Here is a 15,426-nt window from a genome sequence, read left to right as displayed (position 1 = left end):
AACAACAAAAAGAAAACAAAAGGAAATAAATTTGAAACACAAAATATTTTCTCCCTAACATTTCTTTGTTTGTTTGTTTTTTATTTATTTTTATTGGGTTTTTATTTACATTTCAAATGTTATTCCATATCCTGGCGTCACATCCCTAATCCCCCTATCGCATCCCACCTCCCCCTTCTTCTATGAGGGTGTTCCCCCACCCAACCATCCAAAACCTTCAGCATCCCTTCCCAGACATTTCCCTATACTTGGGGGGGGGGGTTCAGCCTTGGCAGGACCAAGGAGTTCTCCTCCCATTGGTGCCCAACAAGGCCATCCTCTGCTACATATGCAGTTGGAACCATGGGTCTGTCCATGTGTACTCTTTGAATAGTGGGTTAGTCACAGGGAGCTCTGATTGGTTGGTATTGTTTTTCTTATGGGGCTGCAAGTCCCTTCAGCTCTTTCAAGCCTTTCTCTAACTCCTCCAATGGGGACCCTGTTCTCAGTTCAATGGTTGATTGCAAGCATTCACCTCTGTATTTGTCATTTGTCATGCTCTGGCAGAACCTTTCAGTAGATAACTATATCAGTCTCCCGTCAGCATGTACTTTTTGGCATCAGCAATATTGTCTGCATTTGGTGGCTGTATGTGTAATGGCTGAATCCCCAGGTGGGGCAGGCTCTGAATGGCCTTTCCTTCAGTCTCTGCTCCAATAATTGTCTCTATATCTCCTGCAATGAATATTTTTATTCCCCCTTTTAAGAAGGACTTTAAGCATATGTACTTTGTTGCCCTTCTTTTTGAGCTTCATGTGGTCTGTGGATTGTATCTTGGGTAATCCAAGCTTTTAGGCTAATGTCCCCCTATCAGTGAGTGCATAACATGTATTTTTTTTGTGATTGGGTTACCTCACTCAGAATGGTATTTTTTAGTTTCATTCATCTGCCTATGAATTTCATGAAGTAATTGTTTTTAGTAGCTGAGTAGTGCTCCATTGTGCAAATGTACCACATTTTCTGTATCCATTGCTCTGTTGTACCTCCTCATCTTTTATTTTCAGCAGATTGAATATGACTCCTGACTGTGTTCGCAATAAAAATGTAAATCTAATTCTATCAAATGAGCTTCCTATATTCATAGATCATTTTTAAATGAGGTTACAGTCAGTATTTTTTCATAAGTCATTTCCCCCTTTCTCTCACCTAAGAATCCTTAATGTAAGTATTTGGGCTGAATCACCAGCATTCATTTTTTTTCCTGATTTATTTCCTTTTCTTCAACTTCTAAAATGTCTATATGATTATTTGAAAATTTGCCTATTACTTATTGATCTGTTCAAAGTTGTAGAGCCCATTTTGTGAACACCTTATATCCATTGATTACTTTCCAAGTCAGAATTTCCATTTAACTTTTTTCCATAATTTTTGGATCTTTATTCCCTATTTGATTTGACATTGTTTTCATATTTTTGTTTACTTCTTCAATATTGTTCACATTTCCATCTGCCAACATTGTACAGTGGCTACTTGGGGATATTTTGTTAAACATGGCCTTCTGCTCTTGCCAGGGGACATATCTCTTGCTAGTTCTTCTGCTGTAAAGAAGGTCATACATATATATCAATATAAAGGCCTGTTTCTTTGCAATCTTTCATTTTGTTGTAAAAAGCTGGATATTTTGGAAATATATCATTGCATATTGAGGTTCTTGTTCCCCCTGCTGTGTTTGTTCTTGTTTATTGTTGGCTGGGTTATTGTTGGCAGTCTATCCTTCTGACACTGTGAATCCTCTGATGAGGATCTTCACATAAAACAACTTTCAGTCAGCCTGTCATCAGCCTGGCATGGCTCAAAAGTTAGTAAAACTCTCTTCCACTTTGTTGACCACAGAGCTGATGAACTTTACACCACAATGACTTACTATGTTGTTAGAAATAAAGTGCACTTAAGCATCTGATCTAGAATGAAGGCTCAGAGGTAAGAGCAGTGATCACTTTTTCAAAGGACCTTGGTTTTATTCCCAGCACCTACATTGCCAGTCACAACCATCAGGAAAACTATATCCAAGAGATTCTGACATCCTCTTCTGCTCTCTGTGGGCAAGAGGCATGCATGTGATGCACATACATGCATGCAAGACAAACACTCACAAAGGGGTCTGTGTGACCTCTTCATGAGCCCAAGGCCAGCAAAGCAACAATCCAAGGAAGATTTTTTTCTTTTTCTTTTATTGGATACTTTATGTATTTACATTTAAAATGTTATCCCTCTTTCCCCGCTCTCCATTCAGGCCTCCCCCACTTCCCTCTGCTTTTATGAACTAGTACCCATTCCCATCTACCTGTATAACTCACTCATAGCTATATCAACACTCTGGCTTTTTGCTACACTAGGGAAACAAGCCTTTACAGGACCATGAGCTTCTCTTCATATGAATGCCAGACAATGCCATCCTCTGCTTCATGTGCTGCTGGAGCCATGGATCCCTCCATGTGTACTAATGGGTTAGTGGTTTAGTACCCAGGAGCTCTGGGGTACTTGTTGGTTGATATTGTTGTTCTTCCTATGGGGTTGCAAACCCCCCTCAGCTCCTTCAGTCTTTTATCTAACTCCTTCATTGGGGTCTTTGTATTAAGTCTGATAGTTAGCTGCAAGCACCCTCATCTGTATCAGTAAGTCTCTGGAAGAGCTTCTCAGAAGACAGCTATATCAATCAGGTTCCTGACATCATGCCCTTCTTGGCATGCACAACAGTGTCTGGGTTCGGTGACTGCATATGGCCCGAATCCCCAGGTGGGGCAATCTCTGGATCACATTTCCTTCAGACCCTGCTCTACCAATTCTCTCTGTATTTTCTGCCATGAGTATTTTGTTCCCCCATCTATGGAGGACTGAAGCATCAACATTTTGGTCTTCCTTCTTCTTGAACTTTAAATTGTTGAATATTCCCAGCTTTGGGGCTAATATCCACTTCTCAGTGAGTACATATCATGTGTGTTCTTTATGACTGGGTTACCTCACTCAGGATATTTTCTAGTTTGAACGTGGTACCTAAGAATTTCATAAAGTTATTGTTTTGAATAGTAGAGTAGTACTCCATTGTGTAAATGTACCAACTTTTCTGTATCCATTCCTCTCTTGAAGGATATGGGGGAATCTTTTCAGCTTCTAGCTATTATTAATGAGGCTGCTATGAACATAGGGGAGCATGTGTCCTTGTTATATGTTGAAGCATCCTTTGTATATAAGCCCAAGAGTAGGATAACTGGGCCCTCAGGTAGTACTATGTCCGATTTTTCTGAGGAACCACCAGAATAGTTTCCAGAGTGGTTGTACCAGCTTATAATCCCACCAGCAATGGGGGAGTCTTCTTCATATCACCAACAGCATCTGCTGTCACCTGAGTTTTTTATCTTAGCCATTCTGAATACTGTGATGTGGAATCTCAGGGTTGTTTGGATTTGCATTTCCCTGGTGAGTAAGGATGTTGAACCTTTTTTAGATGTTTCTCAGCCATTCAATACTCCTCAGTTGAGAATTCTTTGTTAAACTCCCTACCCCATTTTTAAATAGGATTATTCGGTTCTGCAGAGTCTATCTTCTTGAGTTCTTTGGATATTAAATATTAGCCTTCTATCAAATGTATGATTGGTAAAGATCTTTTCCCAATCTGTTGGTTGCCATTTTGGCCTACTGACAGTGTCTGTTGCCATACAGAAGATTGGCAAGTTTATGAGGTCCCATTGGTTGATTCTTGATCTTAGAGCATAGGCCATTGGTATTCTGTTCAGGAAAATTTCCCCTGTGCCTAAGTGTTTGAGGCTCTTCCCAACTTTCTCTTCTATTAGTTTCAGTGTATCTAGTTTTATGTGAGGTCTTTGATCCAGTTAGACTGAGCTTTGTAAAAGGAGATAAGAAAGGGGTGATTTTTATTTTTGTACATGTTGACCTGCAGCTGGGCCAACACCATTTTTTGATAATGCTATCTTTTTTCCACTGGATGGTTTTAGCTCATTTGTCAAAGATCATGTGACCAAAGTGTGTAGGTTCATTTCTAGGTCTTCAATTCTATTCCAGTGTTCTACTTGCCTGTCTCTGTACCAATACCATACAGTTTTTATCACTATTCCTCTGTAATACTGCTTGAGGTCAGGGACGGTGATTCCCCCAGAAGTTCTTTTATTTTTGAGTATAATTTTTGCTATCCTGGATTTTTAGTTATTCCAAATGAATTGCAAATTGCTCTGTCTAACTCTATGAAGTATTGATATAAAATTATGATGAGGATTGCATTGAATCTATAGATTGCTTTTGGCAGATCGCCATTTTTACTATATTAATCCTGCCAATCCAAGAGCATGGGAGATCTTTCTGTCTTATGAGATCAGCTTTGATTTCTTTCTTCAGAGACTTGAATTTATTGTCATACAAATTTTTCCTACTGTGTTAGAGTCACACGAGTATTTTATATTATTTCTTGCTACTGTGAAGGGTGTCATTTCCAAAGTTTCCTTCTCAGCCTGTTTATTCTGTGATTAGTGAAAGGCTACTGGTTTGTTTAAGTTAATTTATAACCAACCACTTTGCTGAAATTGTTTATTAGGTTTAGGAGTTCTCTGGTAGAATTTTGGGGTCACTTAAGTATACTATCATATCATCTGCAAATAGAGATATTTTGAATTCTTACTTTCCAATTTGTCCCCATTTGACCTCTTTTTGTTGTCTAATTGCTCTGGCTAGGACTTTGAGTACTATATTCAATCAGTGGGGAGAGAGTGGGCAGCCATGTGTAGTCCCTGACTTCAGTAACTTGATTGCTTCAAGTTTCTCTCCATTTAGTTTGATGTTGGCTATTTGATTGATGTATATTGTGTTTACTGTGTTTAGGTATGGGCCTGGAATTACTGATCTTTCCAAGATTCTTATCATGAAGGGGTGTTGAAGTTTGTCAAATTCTTTCTCACTACCTAATGAGATGATTATGTGTTTTTCTGAGTTTGTTTATATAGTGGATTACGTTGATGGATTTCCACATATTGAACCGTACCTGCATCCTTGGGATGAAGCCTACTTGATTATTCTGAATGATCTCTTTGATGTGTTTCTGAATTCAGTTTTCAAGAATTTTATCAACTATTTTTGCTTTGATATTCATAAAGGAAATTGGTCTGAAGTTCTCTTTATTTGATGGGTCTTTGTATAGTTTAGGTATAAGCATAATTGTGGCTTCATAGAAGGAACTGGGAAATGTTCCTTCTGTTTCTATTTTGTGGAATAGTTTGGAAAGTATTAGTATTAAGTCTTTTATGCATTTCTGATAAAATTGTGCACTAAACCCATCTGGTCCTGGCCTTGTTTTGGTTGAGAGACTTTTAAAAAGCTGCTTCTATTTCTTTAGGAGTTATGGGGTTATTGAAATGGTTTATCTGTTCCTGATTTAACTTGGGTACCTGATATCTGTCTAGGAAATTGTCCATTTCCTGCAGATTTTCAAGTTTTGTTGACGATAGGCTTTTGTAGTAGGATCTGATGATTTTTTTGAATTTCCTCTGATTCTGTTGTTCTGTCTCCTTTTTCATTTCTGATTTTGTTAATTTGTACACATACTCTGTGTCCTCTGGTTAGTCTGGCTAAGGGTTTATCTATCTTGTTGATTTTCTCAAAGAACCAGCTTTTGGTTCTGTTGATTCTTTGTATAGTCCTTTTTGTTTCTACTAGGTTGATTTCAGCTCTGAGTTTGATTATTTCCTGCCTTCTACTCCTCCTGGGTGTGTTTGCTTCTTTTTGTCCTAGAGCTTTTAGGTGTACTGTCAAGCTGATCTCTCCTGTTTCTTTCTGCAGGCACTCAGAGCTATGAGTTTTCCTCTTAGCACAGCTTTCATTGTGTCCCATAAGTTTGGGTATGTTGTACCTCTATTTTCATTAAATTCTAAGAAGTCTTTAATTTCTTTCTTTATTTCTTCCTTGACCAGGTTATCATTGAGTAGAGCATTGTTCAAATTCAATGTATATGTGGGCGTTCTTCCTTACTGTTATTGAAAACCAACTTTAGCCTGTGGTAGCCTGATAGGATGCATGGGATTATTTCTATCTTTCTGTATCTGTTGAGCCCTGATTTATGACTGATTATATGGTCAATTTTGGAGAAAGTACCATGATGTGGTGAGAAGTAAGTATATCCTTTTGTTTTAGGATAGAATGTTCTATAAATATCTGTTAAGTCCATTTGGTTCATGACTTCTCTTATTCTGTCTATGTCTCTGTTTAATTTCTGTTTCCCTGATCTGTCCATTGATGAGAGTGGAGTGTTGAAATCTCCTACTATTATTGTGTGAGGTGCAATGTGTGTTTTGAGCTTTAGTAAGGTTTCTTTTACGTATGTAGGTGCCCTTATATTTGGGGCATAGATATTTAGGATTGAGAGGTCATCTTGGTGGATTTTTCCTTTGATGAGTATGAAATGTCCTTCCTTATCTTTTTTGATGACTTTTGGTTGAAAATCGATTTTATTCGGTATTATAATGTCTACTCCAGCTTGCTTCTTCAGACCATTTGCTTGGAAAGTTGTTTTCCAACCTTTCACCTTAAGGTAGTGTCTGTTTTTGTCTCTGAGGTGTGTTTCCTGTAGACAGCAAAATGTTGGGTCCTCATTGCATATCGAGTTTGTTAATCTGTGTCTTTTGTGGGGGGGGGGAAATTGAGTCCATTGATGTTTAGAGATATTAAGGAATAGTGATTGTTGCTTCCTCTTATATTCGTGTTTGGATGTGAGTTTATGTTTGTGTGCTTTTCTTCTCTTTGTTTTGTTGCCAGGGTGATTAGTTTCTTGCTTTTTCTAGGGTGCAGCTTGCTTCCTTATGTTGGGCTTTACCATTTATTATCCTTTGTAGCACTGGATTTATGGAAATATATTGTGTAAATTTTGTTTTGTCATGGAATATCTTGGTTTCTCCATCTATGTTAATTCAGAGTTTTGCTGGATACAGTAACCTGAGCTGGCATTTGTGTTCTCTTAGGGTTTGTATGACATCTGTCCAGGATCTTCTGGCTTTCATAGTCTCTGGTGAGAAGTCTGGTGTAATTCTGATAGGTCTGCCTTTATATGACCTTTTTACTTTTTACTTGACCTTTTTCCCTTACTGCTTTTAATATTCTTTCTTTGTTTTGTGCATTTGGTGTTTTGACTATTATGTGATGGGAGGAGTTTCTTTTCTGGTCCAATCTATTTGGAGTTCTGTAGGCTTCTTATATGTTTATGGGCATCTCTTTCTTTAGGTTAGGGAAGTTTTCTTCTATAATTTTGTTGAAGATATTTACTGGTCCTTTGAGCTGGGAGTCTTCACTCTCTCCTATACCTATTATCCTTAGATTTGATCTTCTCGTTGAGTCCTGGATTTCCTGTATATTTTCGACCAGTTGCTTTTTCTGTTTTACATTATCTTTGACAGTTGTGTCAATGATTTCTACGGAATCTTCTGCTCCTGAGATTTCTCTCTTCTATCTCTTGTATTCTGTTGGTGATGCTTGTATCTATGCCTCCTTGTCTCTTCCTTTGGTTTTTTATATCCCTTGGTGCTTTCCTTATTGCTTCTATTTCCATTTTTCATTCCTTCACCTGTTTGTTTGTGTTTTCCTGGAATTCTTTCAGGGATTTTTGTGTTTCCTCTCTATAGGCTTCTGCTTATTTATTTTGTGTTTTCCTGCATTTCTCTAAGGGAGTTCTTTATGTCTTTCTTGAAGTCCTCCATCCTCATGATCAAATGTGATTTTAAATCTAGATCTTGCTTTTCTGTTGTGTTTGGATATTCAGTGTTTGCTTTGGTGGGAGAATTGGGCTCCGATGATGCCATGTAGTCTTGGTTTCTTTTGCCTGGGTTCCTGCACTTGCCTCTTGCCATCATATTGTCTCTGGTCTTACCTTGTTCTGCTATTTCTGTTATAGAACAGTGGTTAGACTGTCCTATAGGTCTGTGTGTCAGGAGTGCTATAGACCTGTTTTCCTGTTTTCTTTCAGCCAGTTATGTGAGCAGAGTGTTCTGCTTTCAGGCATGTAGCAGTTCTTGTCTACTGGTCTTCAGGTGTTCCTGTGGGCGTGTGTCCTGTGTCCACCAGTCAGGTCACTTAGAGCAGAAAATTTGGTCTTACCTCTTATCTCAGGCCTGAACTCGCTCCTCAGAGCTGGGTGTCTGCCTCTCTGAAGGTCTAGCAATCCTTCCCATGGAATTTGGGTGCAGGGAGCTGTTTGACCGGGTCCCTTCAGATCTGGTCAGAGTCTGAACAGCCTTAGTGAACAGTTTATATCCATTTTTGACTTTCCAAATCAGAATTCCCATTTAACTTTTTTCCATAATTTTTGGATCTTTATTCCCTATTTGATTTTTTGTCATTGTTTTCATATTTTTGTTTACTTCTTCAATATTATTCACCTTTCCATCTGTCAACATTTATACAATGGCTACTTGGAGATATTTTTGTTAAAGATGGCTTCTGCTCTTGCCAGAGGACATATCTCTTGTTTGTCCTTCTGATGTAAAAGTCATACATATATTTGCATGTAAATGCCCGTTTCTTTGCAATCTTCATTTTGTTTTCAAATACTGGATATTTTGGGAATATATCATTGCATATTGAGGTTCTTGTTCCCCCTGCTGTGTTTGTTCTTGTTTATTGTTGACTGGGTTATTTTATGAAGTTTATCCCTCTGACACTGTGGATCCTCTGATGAGGATCCTCACATAAAACAACTTTCAGCCTGTCATCAGCCTGGCATGGCTCAAAAGTTAATAAAACTCTTGTCTACTTTGTTGACCACAGGAGCTGATAAACCACATCGACTTCTATATTGATAGAAATAAAGTGTACTTAAGCATCTGATCTAGAATGAAGGCTCAGAGGTAAGAGCGGTGATTGATTTTTCAAAGGACCTTTGTTTTATTCCCAGTACCTACATTGTAGTTCACAACCGTCAGGAAAACCATTTCCAAGAGATCTGACATCCTCTTCTGCTCTCCATGGGCAAGAGGCATGCATGTGGTGCACATACATGCATTCAAGGTAAACACTCACAAAGGGGTCTGTGTGACCTCTTTATGACTCCAAGGCCAGCAAAGCAACAATCCAAGGAAGATTTTTTCTATTTCTTTTATAGGATACTTTATGTATTTACATTCAAATGTTTTCCCCTTTTTCCTGTTCTTCCATTAGGCCTCCCCCCTTTGTCCTGCATCTATGAAGATGTCCCCTTTCCCATCCACCCCCTCCAACCCACCCAATTCTACCTCAACACCCTGGCACTCCACTATACTTGGGAAACAAGATTTTAAAGGACCAAGGGCTTCTCTTCCTATTGATGCCAGACAATACCATCCTTTGCTCCATATGCTACTGGAGTCATGGGTCCCTCCATGTGTACTAATTGGTTAGTGGTTTAGTATTCTGGAGATCTGGGTGATTTTGTTGATATTGTTGTTCTTCCTATGGGGTTGCAAACCTCTTCAGTTCCTTCAGTCTTTTCTCTAACTCCTCCATTGGAGTCCTTGTGTTCAGTATGATGGTTAGCTGCAAGCACCCTCATCTGTTTCAGTAAGTCTCTGGCAGAGCTTCTCAGAAGACAGCTATATCAATTGGGTTCCTGTCATCATGTACTTCTTGGCATGTACAACAGTATGTGGGTTTGGTGGCTACATATGATATTGATCTCCAGGGGGGGGCAGTCTCTGGATCAAATTCCTTCAGACCCCGCTCCACCATTTATCCCTGTATTTTCTCCCATGAGTATTTTGTTTTCCCTTCTAATAATGACTGAAGCATCTACATATTGGTCTTCCTCCTTCTTAAGCTTCATATGGTCTTTAAACTGTTGAGTATTCACAGCTTTGAGGCTAATATCCACTTATCAATGATTGCATATCATTTGTGTTCTTTATGACTTGGTTACCTCACTCAGGATGATATTTTCTACTTCAATCTATGTACCTAAGAATTCCATAAAGTCATTGTTTTTAATAGCTGAGTGGAACTCCATTGTGTAAATGTACCACCTTTTCTGTATTCATTCTTCTGTTGAAGGACATCAGGGCTCTTTGCAGCTTTTGGCTGTCATACATAAGTTTGCTATGAACATAGTAGTGCATGTGCCCTTGTTATATGTTGGAGCATCCTTTGGCTATAAGCCCAGGAGTGGTATAGCTGGGTCCTCAGATAATACTGTGTCCAATTTTCTGAGGTACCACCAACATGATTTCCAGATAGGATGGACCAAGTTGAAATCCCACCAGAAATGGAGGAATTTACTTCATATCCTCAATAGCATCTGCTGTCACATGAGTTCTTGATCTTAGTCATTCTGACTGGTGTGAGGTGGAATCTCAGGGTTGTTTTAATTTGCATTTCCCTGATGATTAAGGATGTTGAACGTTTCTTTAAATGCTTCTTAGCCATTCAATATCCATCATTTGAGAATTCTTTTATAAACTTTCTACCCCATTTTTAAATAGGATTATTTGGTTCTCCAGAGTCTAACTTCTTGAGTTATTTGGATATTAGATATTTGCCTTCTATCAAATGTAGGATTGGTAAACATCTTTTCCCAATCTGTTGGTTTCCATTTTATCTTATTGATAGTGTCATTTGCCTTACAGAACCTTTGAAATGTTCTGAAGTCCCATTCATTGATTCTTCATCTTAAAGCATGGGTCATTGGTGTTCTGTTCAGGAAAATTTCCCCTGTGCCAATGTGTTTGAGGCTCTTCCCAACTTTCTCTTCTATTAGTTTCAGTGTATCTTATTTTATGTGAAAGTCTTTGATCCACTTGAACTTGAACCTTGTAAAAGGAGATAAAAAGGGGTTATTTGCATTTTTCTACATGCCGACCTTCACTTGAGCCAGCACCATGTTTTGAAAATGGTATCATTTTTCCACTGGATAGTTTTAGCTCATTTGTCAAAGATCACGTGACCATATGTGTTTGGGGTCATTTCTGGGACTTCAATTATATTCTAGTCATCTACTTGCTTGTCTCTGTACCAATATCATACACTTTTTACTACTATTGCTCTGTAATACTGCTTGAGGTCAGGGATGGTGATTCCCCCAGAAGTTCTTTATTGTGGAGTATAGTTTCACTATCCTGATTTTTCTGTTGTTCCAAATGAATTTGCAAATTGCTCTGTCTAACTCTATAAAGAATTGAGTTAAAATTTTCAGGGAGATTGCATTGAATCTGTAGATTGCTTTCGGCAAGATGGCCATTTTTACTATACTAACCCTGCCAATCCATGAGTATGGGATATCTTTCCATTTTATGACATCATTTTTGATTTCTTTCTTCAGACACTTGAATTTCTTGTCATATAGATCTTTCCCATGCTTGGTTAGAGTCAGACAATGGATTTTATATTATTTCTAGCTATTGTAAAGTGTGTCATTTCCCAAGTTTCTTTCTCAGCCTATTAATCCTGTGAGTAGAGGAAGGCTACTGGTCTGTTTGAGTTGATTTTATATCCAGTCACTTTGCTGAAATTGTTTATCAGGTTTAGGAGTTCTCTGGTGGAATTTTGGGGTCACTTAAGTATACTATCATATACATCATATCATCTGCAAATAGTGATATTTTTACTTCTTCCTTTCCAATTTTACCCCCTTTACCTTTTTTGTTGTCTAATTGCTTTGGCAATGACTTCGAGTACTATATTGAATAGGTAGTGAGAGAATGCGTATCCTTGTCTAGTCCCCGATTTTTGTAGGATTGATTCAATTTTCTCTCCATTTAGTTTGATGTTGACTACTGGATTGATGTATATTGTGTTTACTATGTTTGGGCATAGGCCTGGAATTCCTGATCTTTACAAGTCTCTTATCATGAAGGGGTGTTGAAATTCATCAAATTATTTCTCACTATCTAATGAAATGATCATCTGTTTTGTTTTTTGAGTTTGTTTATATAGTGGATTACCTTGATGGATTTCCATATATTGAACCATCTCTGCATCCATGGGATGAAGCCTACTTGATCATAGCAAATGATCTTTTTGATGTGTTCTTGGATTCAGATTTCTAGAAATTTTTTGACTGTTTTGCATCGATGTTCATGAGAGAAATTGGTCTGATATTCTCCTTCTTTTTACAGTCTTTGGGAAGATATTTTTGAAATGCAGTTCAATACAGTTTAGCACAACTCAGTTGTAGCTATTGGTTCAACCTAGCAGGTCTGATACCAAGAAGTATATTTTAGACATATTTCAGAAGGGAAATTTGAAGGCAAGTTTCCTGGGAGTAACTAACTCAATCCCTTGTGCACAAGAAAGCTTCAGACATGACTGAATGGAAAGTCAGAAAGTGCAAGTGGCATCTTCCATAAAATATGGTTTGTAGATTAACTGATGAGGCAGGGTAAAGATGAGGCTGGTGCTATAGATTGAGACAAGTTCAAGATAAGGACCTGGGTGACAACTCTGGCCACATAGGGAGTCAAGGCTATTAGCAATATCCTCTCTCATTTTTCTGGTAGGAAAACAGCTTATAAGTTTCTCCTTTTGAAGAGACAACCCTATAATTTTAACTTTTATGGTACCCTTAGGATTATATGTGAGCACAAGGACCTCCTACCCATTTGTACAAATAAATTTTTTTTAAAAATTAAAAATCCATTAAGATTGATAGCATCTTTATGAGAATAGTTTCTGAGGTCATTCTTGCTTTGTGTTCTAACTTTGTGGAAAATTCTCAAAGGTGTACGTGTGTGTGTGTATGTGTGTGTGTGTGTGTGTGTGTCCCAGGCTGACATTGGTGTCTAGATCATCCTTCCTTAGTCTCTCTGATGAGACTAACACAAGTATATACAGGCTTTACTCATCCCTTAAACTTATTCTTAAGAGGGCATGAGGCTATCTGCTGCTTCATCCTCAGAAGTTCTGATATTCCTCTTATTTAAATTTTAGTAATCAATGAATAAAATTGTTGTGAGGCACATGTGTGTGTGTGTGATGTCCATGCATTTATGCTTGTGTGTGTGTCTATGTGTATACACAAGTGGGGTCCATGTGTGTGCACATATATGTAGAACTCGGAGATTGGTGCCCCAAAACCTGAACTCAACAGCAAGTAGGACTTTCCCAAACATCCTTCCACTACTCTTGTGTGTTTGCAGTTTTTGTTGTCAGTACTCAGAGTTTTTCTTATTCATTTATAAATCCAGTGGGAAAAGGTTGTAAGCTTCTGGAGGTACATGGACAGGACAAGTCACATTGAGGATGTTCCCATGCTAGAGTTTGAATTCCTGTCATGAATAATAAATATTAAAGTGACAGAGAGCATAATGGAAGCTGTTGGAGCAGCATCACTGTGGGCTGGCAAGACACAATTTCCAAGGATGTGGGTTGTCTGAGGATGGGTATCCTTCAGCCATGGATGACTACATACTCCCCAATCTAAATTTTCTCTCACTGAACTTTACATTCTATATTTCACAGGATTGAATCAGACCCTGTAATGCCAGTTACTCAAAGGGTTGACTATAGGCAAATGAGACATAAGTCCTATATGGTAAGGAATCAAATGTGAGCAAAAGAGAACTTTCCCTCAGATAGTGTCATAACTTCACTTTTTTTTGCTGAGGGGATGAAGAATGGGAATGGATTCTTCAACCCTAAAGGCTTACATCAGTCTCAGGACATTCTCTCTGGGACTTCACTCCATACAGATTGCTTCAGCTCCAAGTTCTGATACGAGCTTAGATGATATGTTTCATCCTTGTTGGTCAAGAGAGACCAAGAGCAGACTTACACAACTACTTTCTTCTGGTCTTTAATGAGACACTCAGGGACTCTATCCCCACTGGGACTTCATGCTGCTGAAAATATCTTATTCTCCCAGACCTCCTCCTGACACAGAGGTTTGGGACAGTGATCATCCACTCTTCACTTTGTGAGAACCTAGCCATTTTCCCAAGATTTTCCAAGCCTTAGAATATAGAACACTCTTACCCAACACCAAAGGTAAATAACAGAACTGGCATGTTAGGCATTTTCAAGGTATTAGAGATGCAATGTTTCTTCTGCACAAAGTGCTGCTCACTCTCTCTCTCAGAGAGGAGGCAGCAGCAGGAGTCACAGTTCCACCAGTTGGAGCTTGAGATCCAAATAACTGGCTGCTTTTCTTTTCTTTTGAGGTTCTAAGGAGTGGGAAAAAGACAAAATTTGTTACCAGATACAGATAAGAGTGATGTGCATGAAAGTGTGTATGTAATATCCAATAAAACTGAAAGGAACCAATACTATTTAAAACTTGGATTTCTAAAATGGGTATGTGGAACATAGGAGTGGATCTTAATACAGAAAATCTAATTTTTAATTAACTTCAGGATTAATGTGAACCTGGTTGTAGCATCCAAACCTGAAGATGGACTTCTCACCACTGCTTCTTTGTTCTGTAGCTGGACTAAGACTCATGAGCAGCACCAACCAGTCCAGTGTCTCTGAATTTCTCCTCCTGGGACTCTCGAGTCAGCCCCAGCAGCAGCAGCTCCTCTTCCTGCTCTTCCTCACCATGTACCTGGCCACTGTCCTGGGAAACCTGCTCATCATCCTGGCCATCGGCACAGACTCCCGCCTGCACACCCCCATGTACTTCTTCCTCAGCAACCTGTCCTTTGTGGATGTCTGCTTCTCCTCCACCACTGTCCCCAAGGTATTGGTCAACCATATACTTGGGAGTCAGGCCATTTCCTTCTCTGGGTGTCTCACCCAGCTGTATTTTTTCTGTGTGCTTGGTGACATGGACAATTTCCTTCTGGCTGTGATGGCCTATGACCGATTTGTGGCCATATGCCACCCTTTATACTACACTATAAAGATGAACCATCAGGTCTGCGCCCTTCTTGTTATGGGGTCATGGGTGGTAGCCAACCTGAATTGTCTGTTGCACATACTGCTCATGGTTCGACTCTCCTTCTGTGCAGACAACATCATCCCCCACTTCTTCTGTGATGTGACTCCCCTCCTGAAACTCTCCTGCTCAGACACACATCTCAATGAGCTGATAATTCATACAGAGGGAGCTGTGGTCATGGTCACCCCATTTGTCTGCATCCTCATCTCCTACATCCACATCACCTGTGCTGTCCTGAGAGTTTCATCCCCCAGGGGAGGATGGAAAGCCTTCTCCACCTGTGGCTCACACCTGGCTGTGGTCTGCCTCTTCTATGGCACCATCATCGCTGTGTATTTCAACCCCTCATCCTCTCACTCAGCTGGGAGGGACATAGCAGCTGCAGTGATGTATGCAGTGGTGACCCCCATGCTGAACCCTTTCATCTATAGCCTGAGGAACAATGACATGAAAGTGGCTTTAAGGAAAGTGCTCAACATGAGATTTCCATCTAAGCAGTAGTGTTGAAAATGTTGAACATCACAGAGGGAACTATTGTCTAAGAATTCTTCATACTT

The 15,426-nt window shown here is 39.2% G+C and overlaps 1 protein-coding gene across 1 annotated transcript; it reads left to right on the top strand.

Moving 5' to 3' along the window:
* Positions 1 to 14,428: 14,428 nt before the first annotated feature.
* On the top strand, positions 14,429 to 15,370 carry Or1f20e (olfactory receptor family 1 subfamily F member 20E). The gene has a single exon (NM_214825.1). The coding sequence runs from the start codon at positions 14,429 to 14,431 to the stop codon at positions 15,368 to 15,370; it is 942 nt and encodes a 313-aa protein (NP_999990.1).
* The last annotated feature ends 56 nt before the right edge of the window (positions 15,371 to 15,426 follow it).

This window comes from Rattus norvegicus, chromosome 10, assembly GCF_021556685.1.
Source record: "Rattus norvegicus strain SHRSP/BbbUtx chromosome 10, alternate assembly SHRSP_T2T, whole genome shotgun sequence".
In the NCBI taxonomy this organism is placed as follows: Eukaryota; Metazoa; Chordata; class Mammalia; order Rodentia; family Muridae; genus Rattus; species Rattus norvegicus.
The sequence above is the reverse complement of the archived record's forward strand: the minus strand, read 5'-3'. Positions and strand labels throughout refer to the sequence as shown.

Coding starts and splice junctions, on each gene's coding strand:
- Or1f20e (NM_214825.1), top strand. CDS start 14,429: ATGAGCAGCACCAACCAGTCCAGTGTCTCTGAATTTCTCCTCCTGGGA.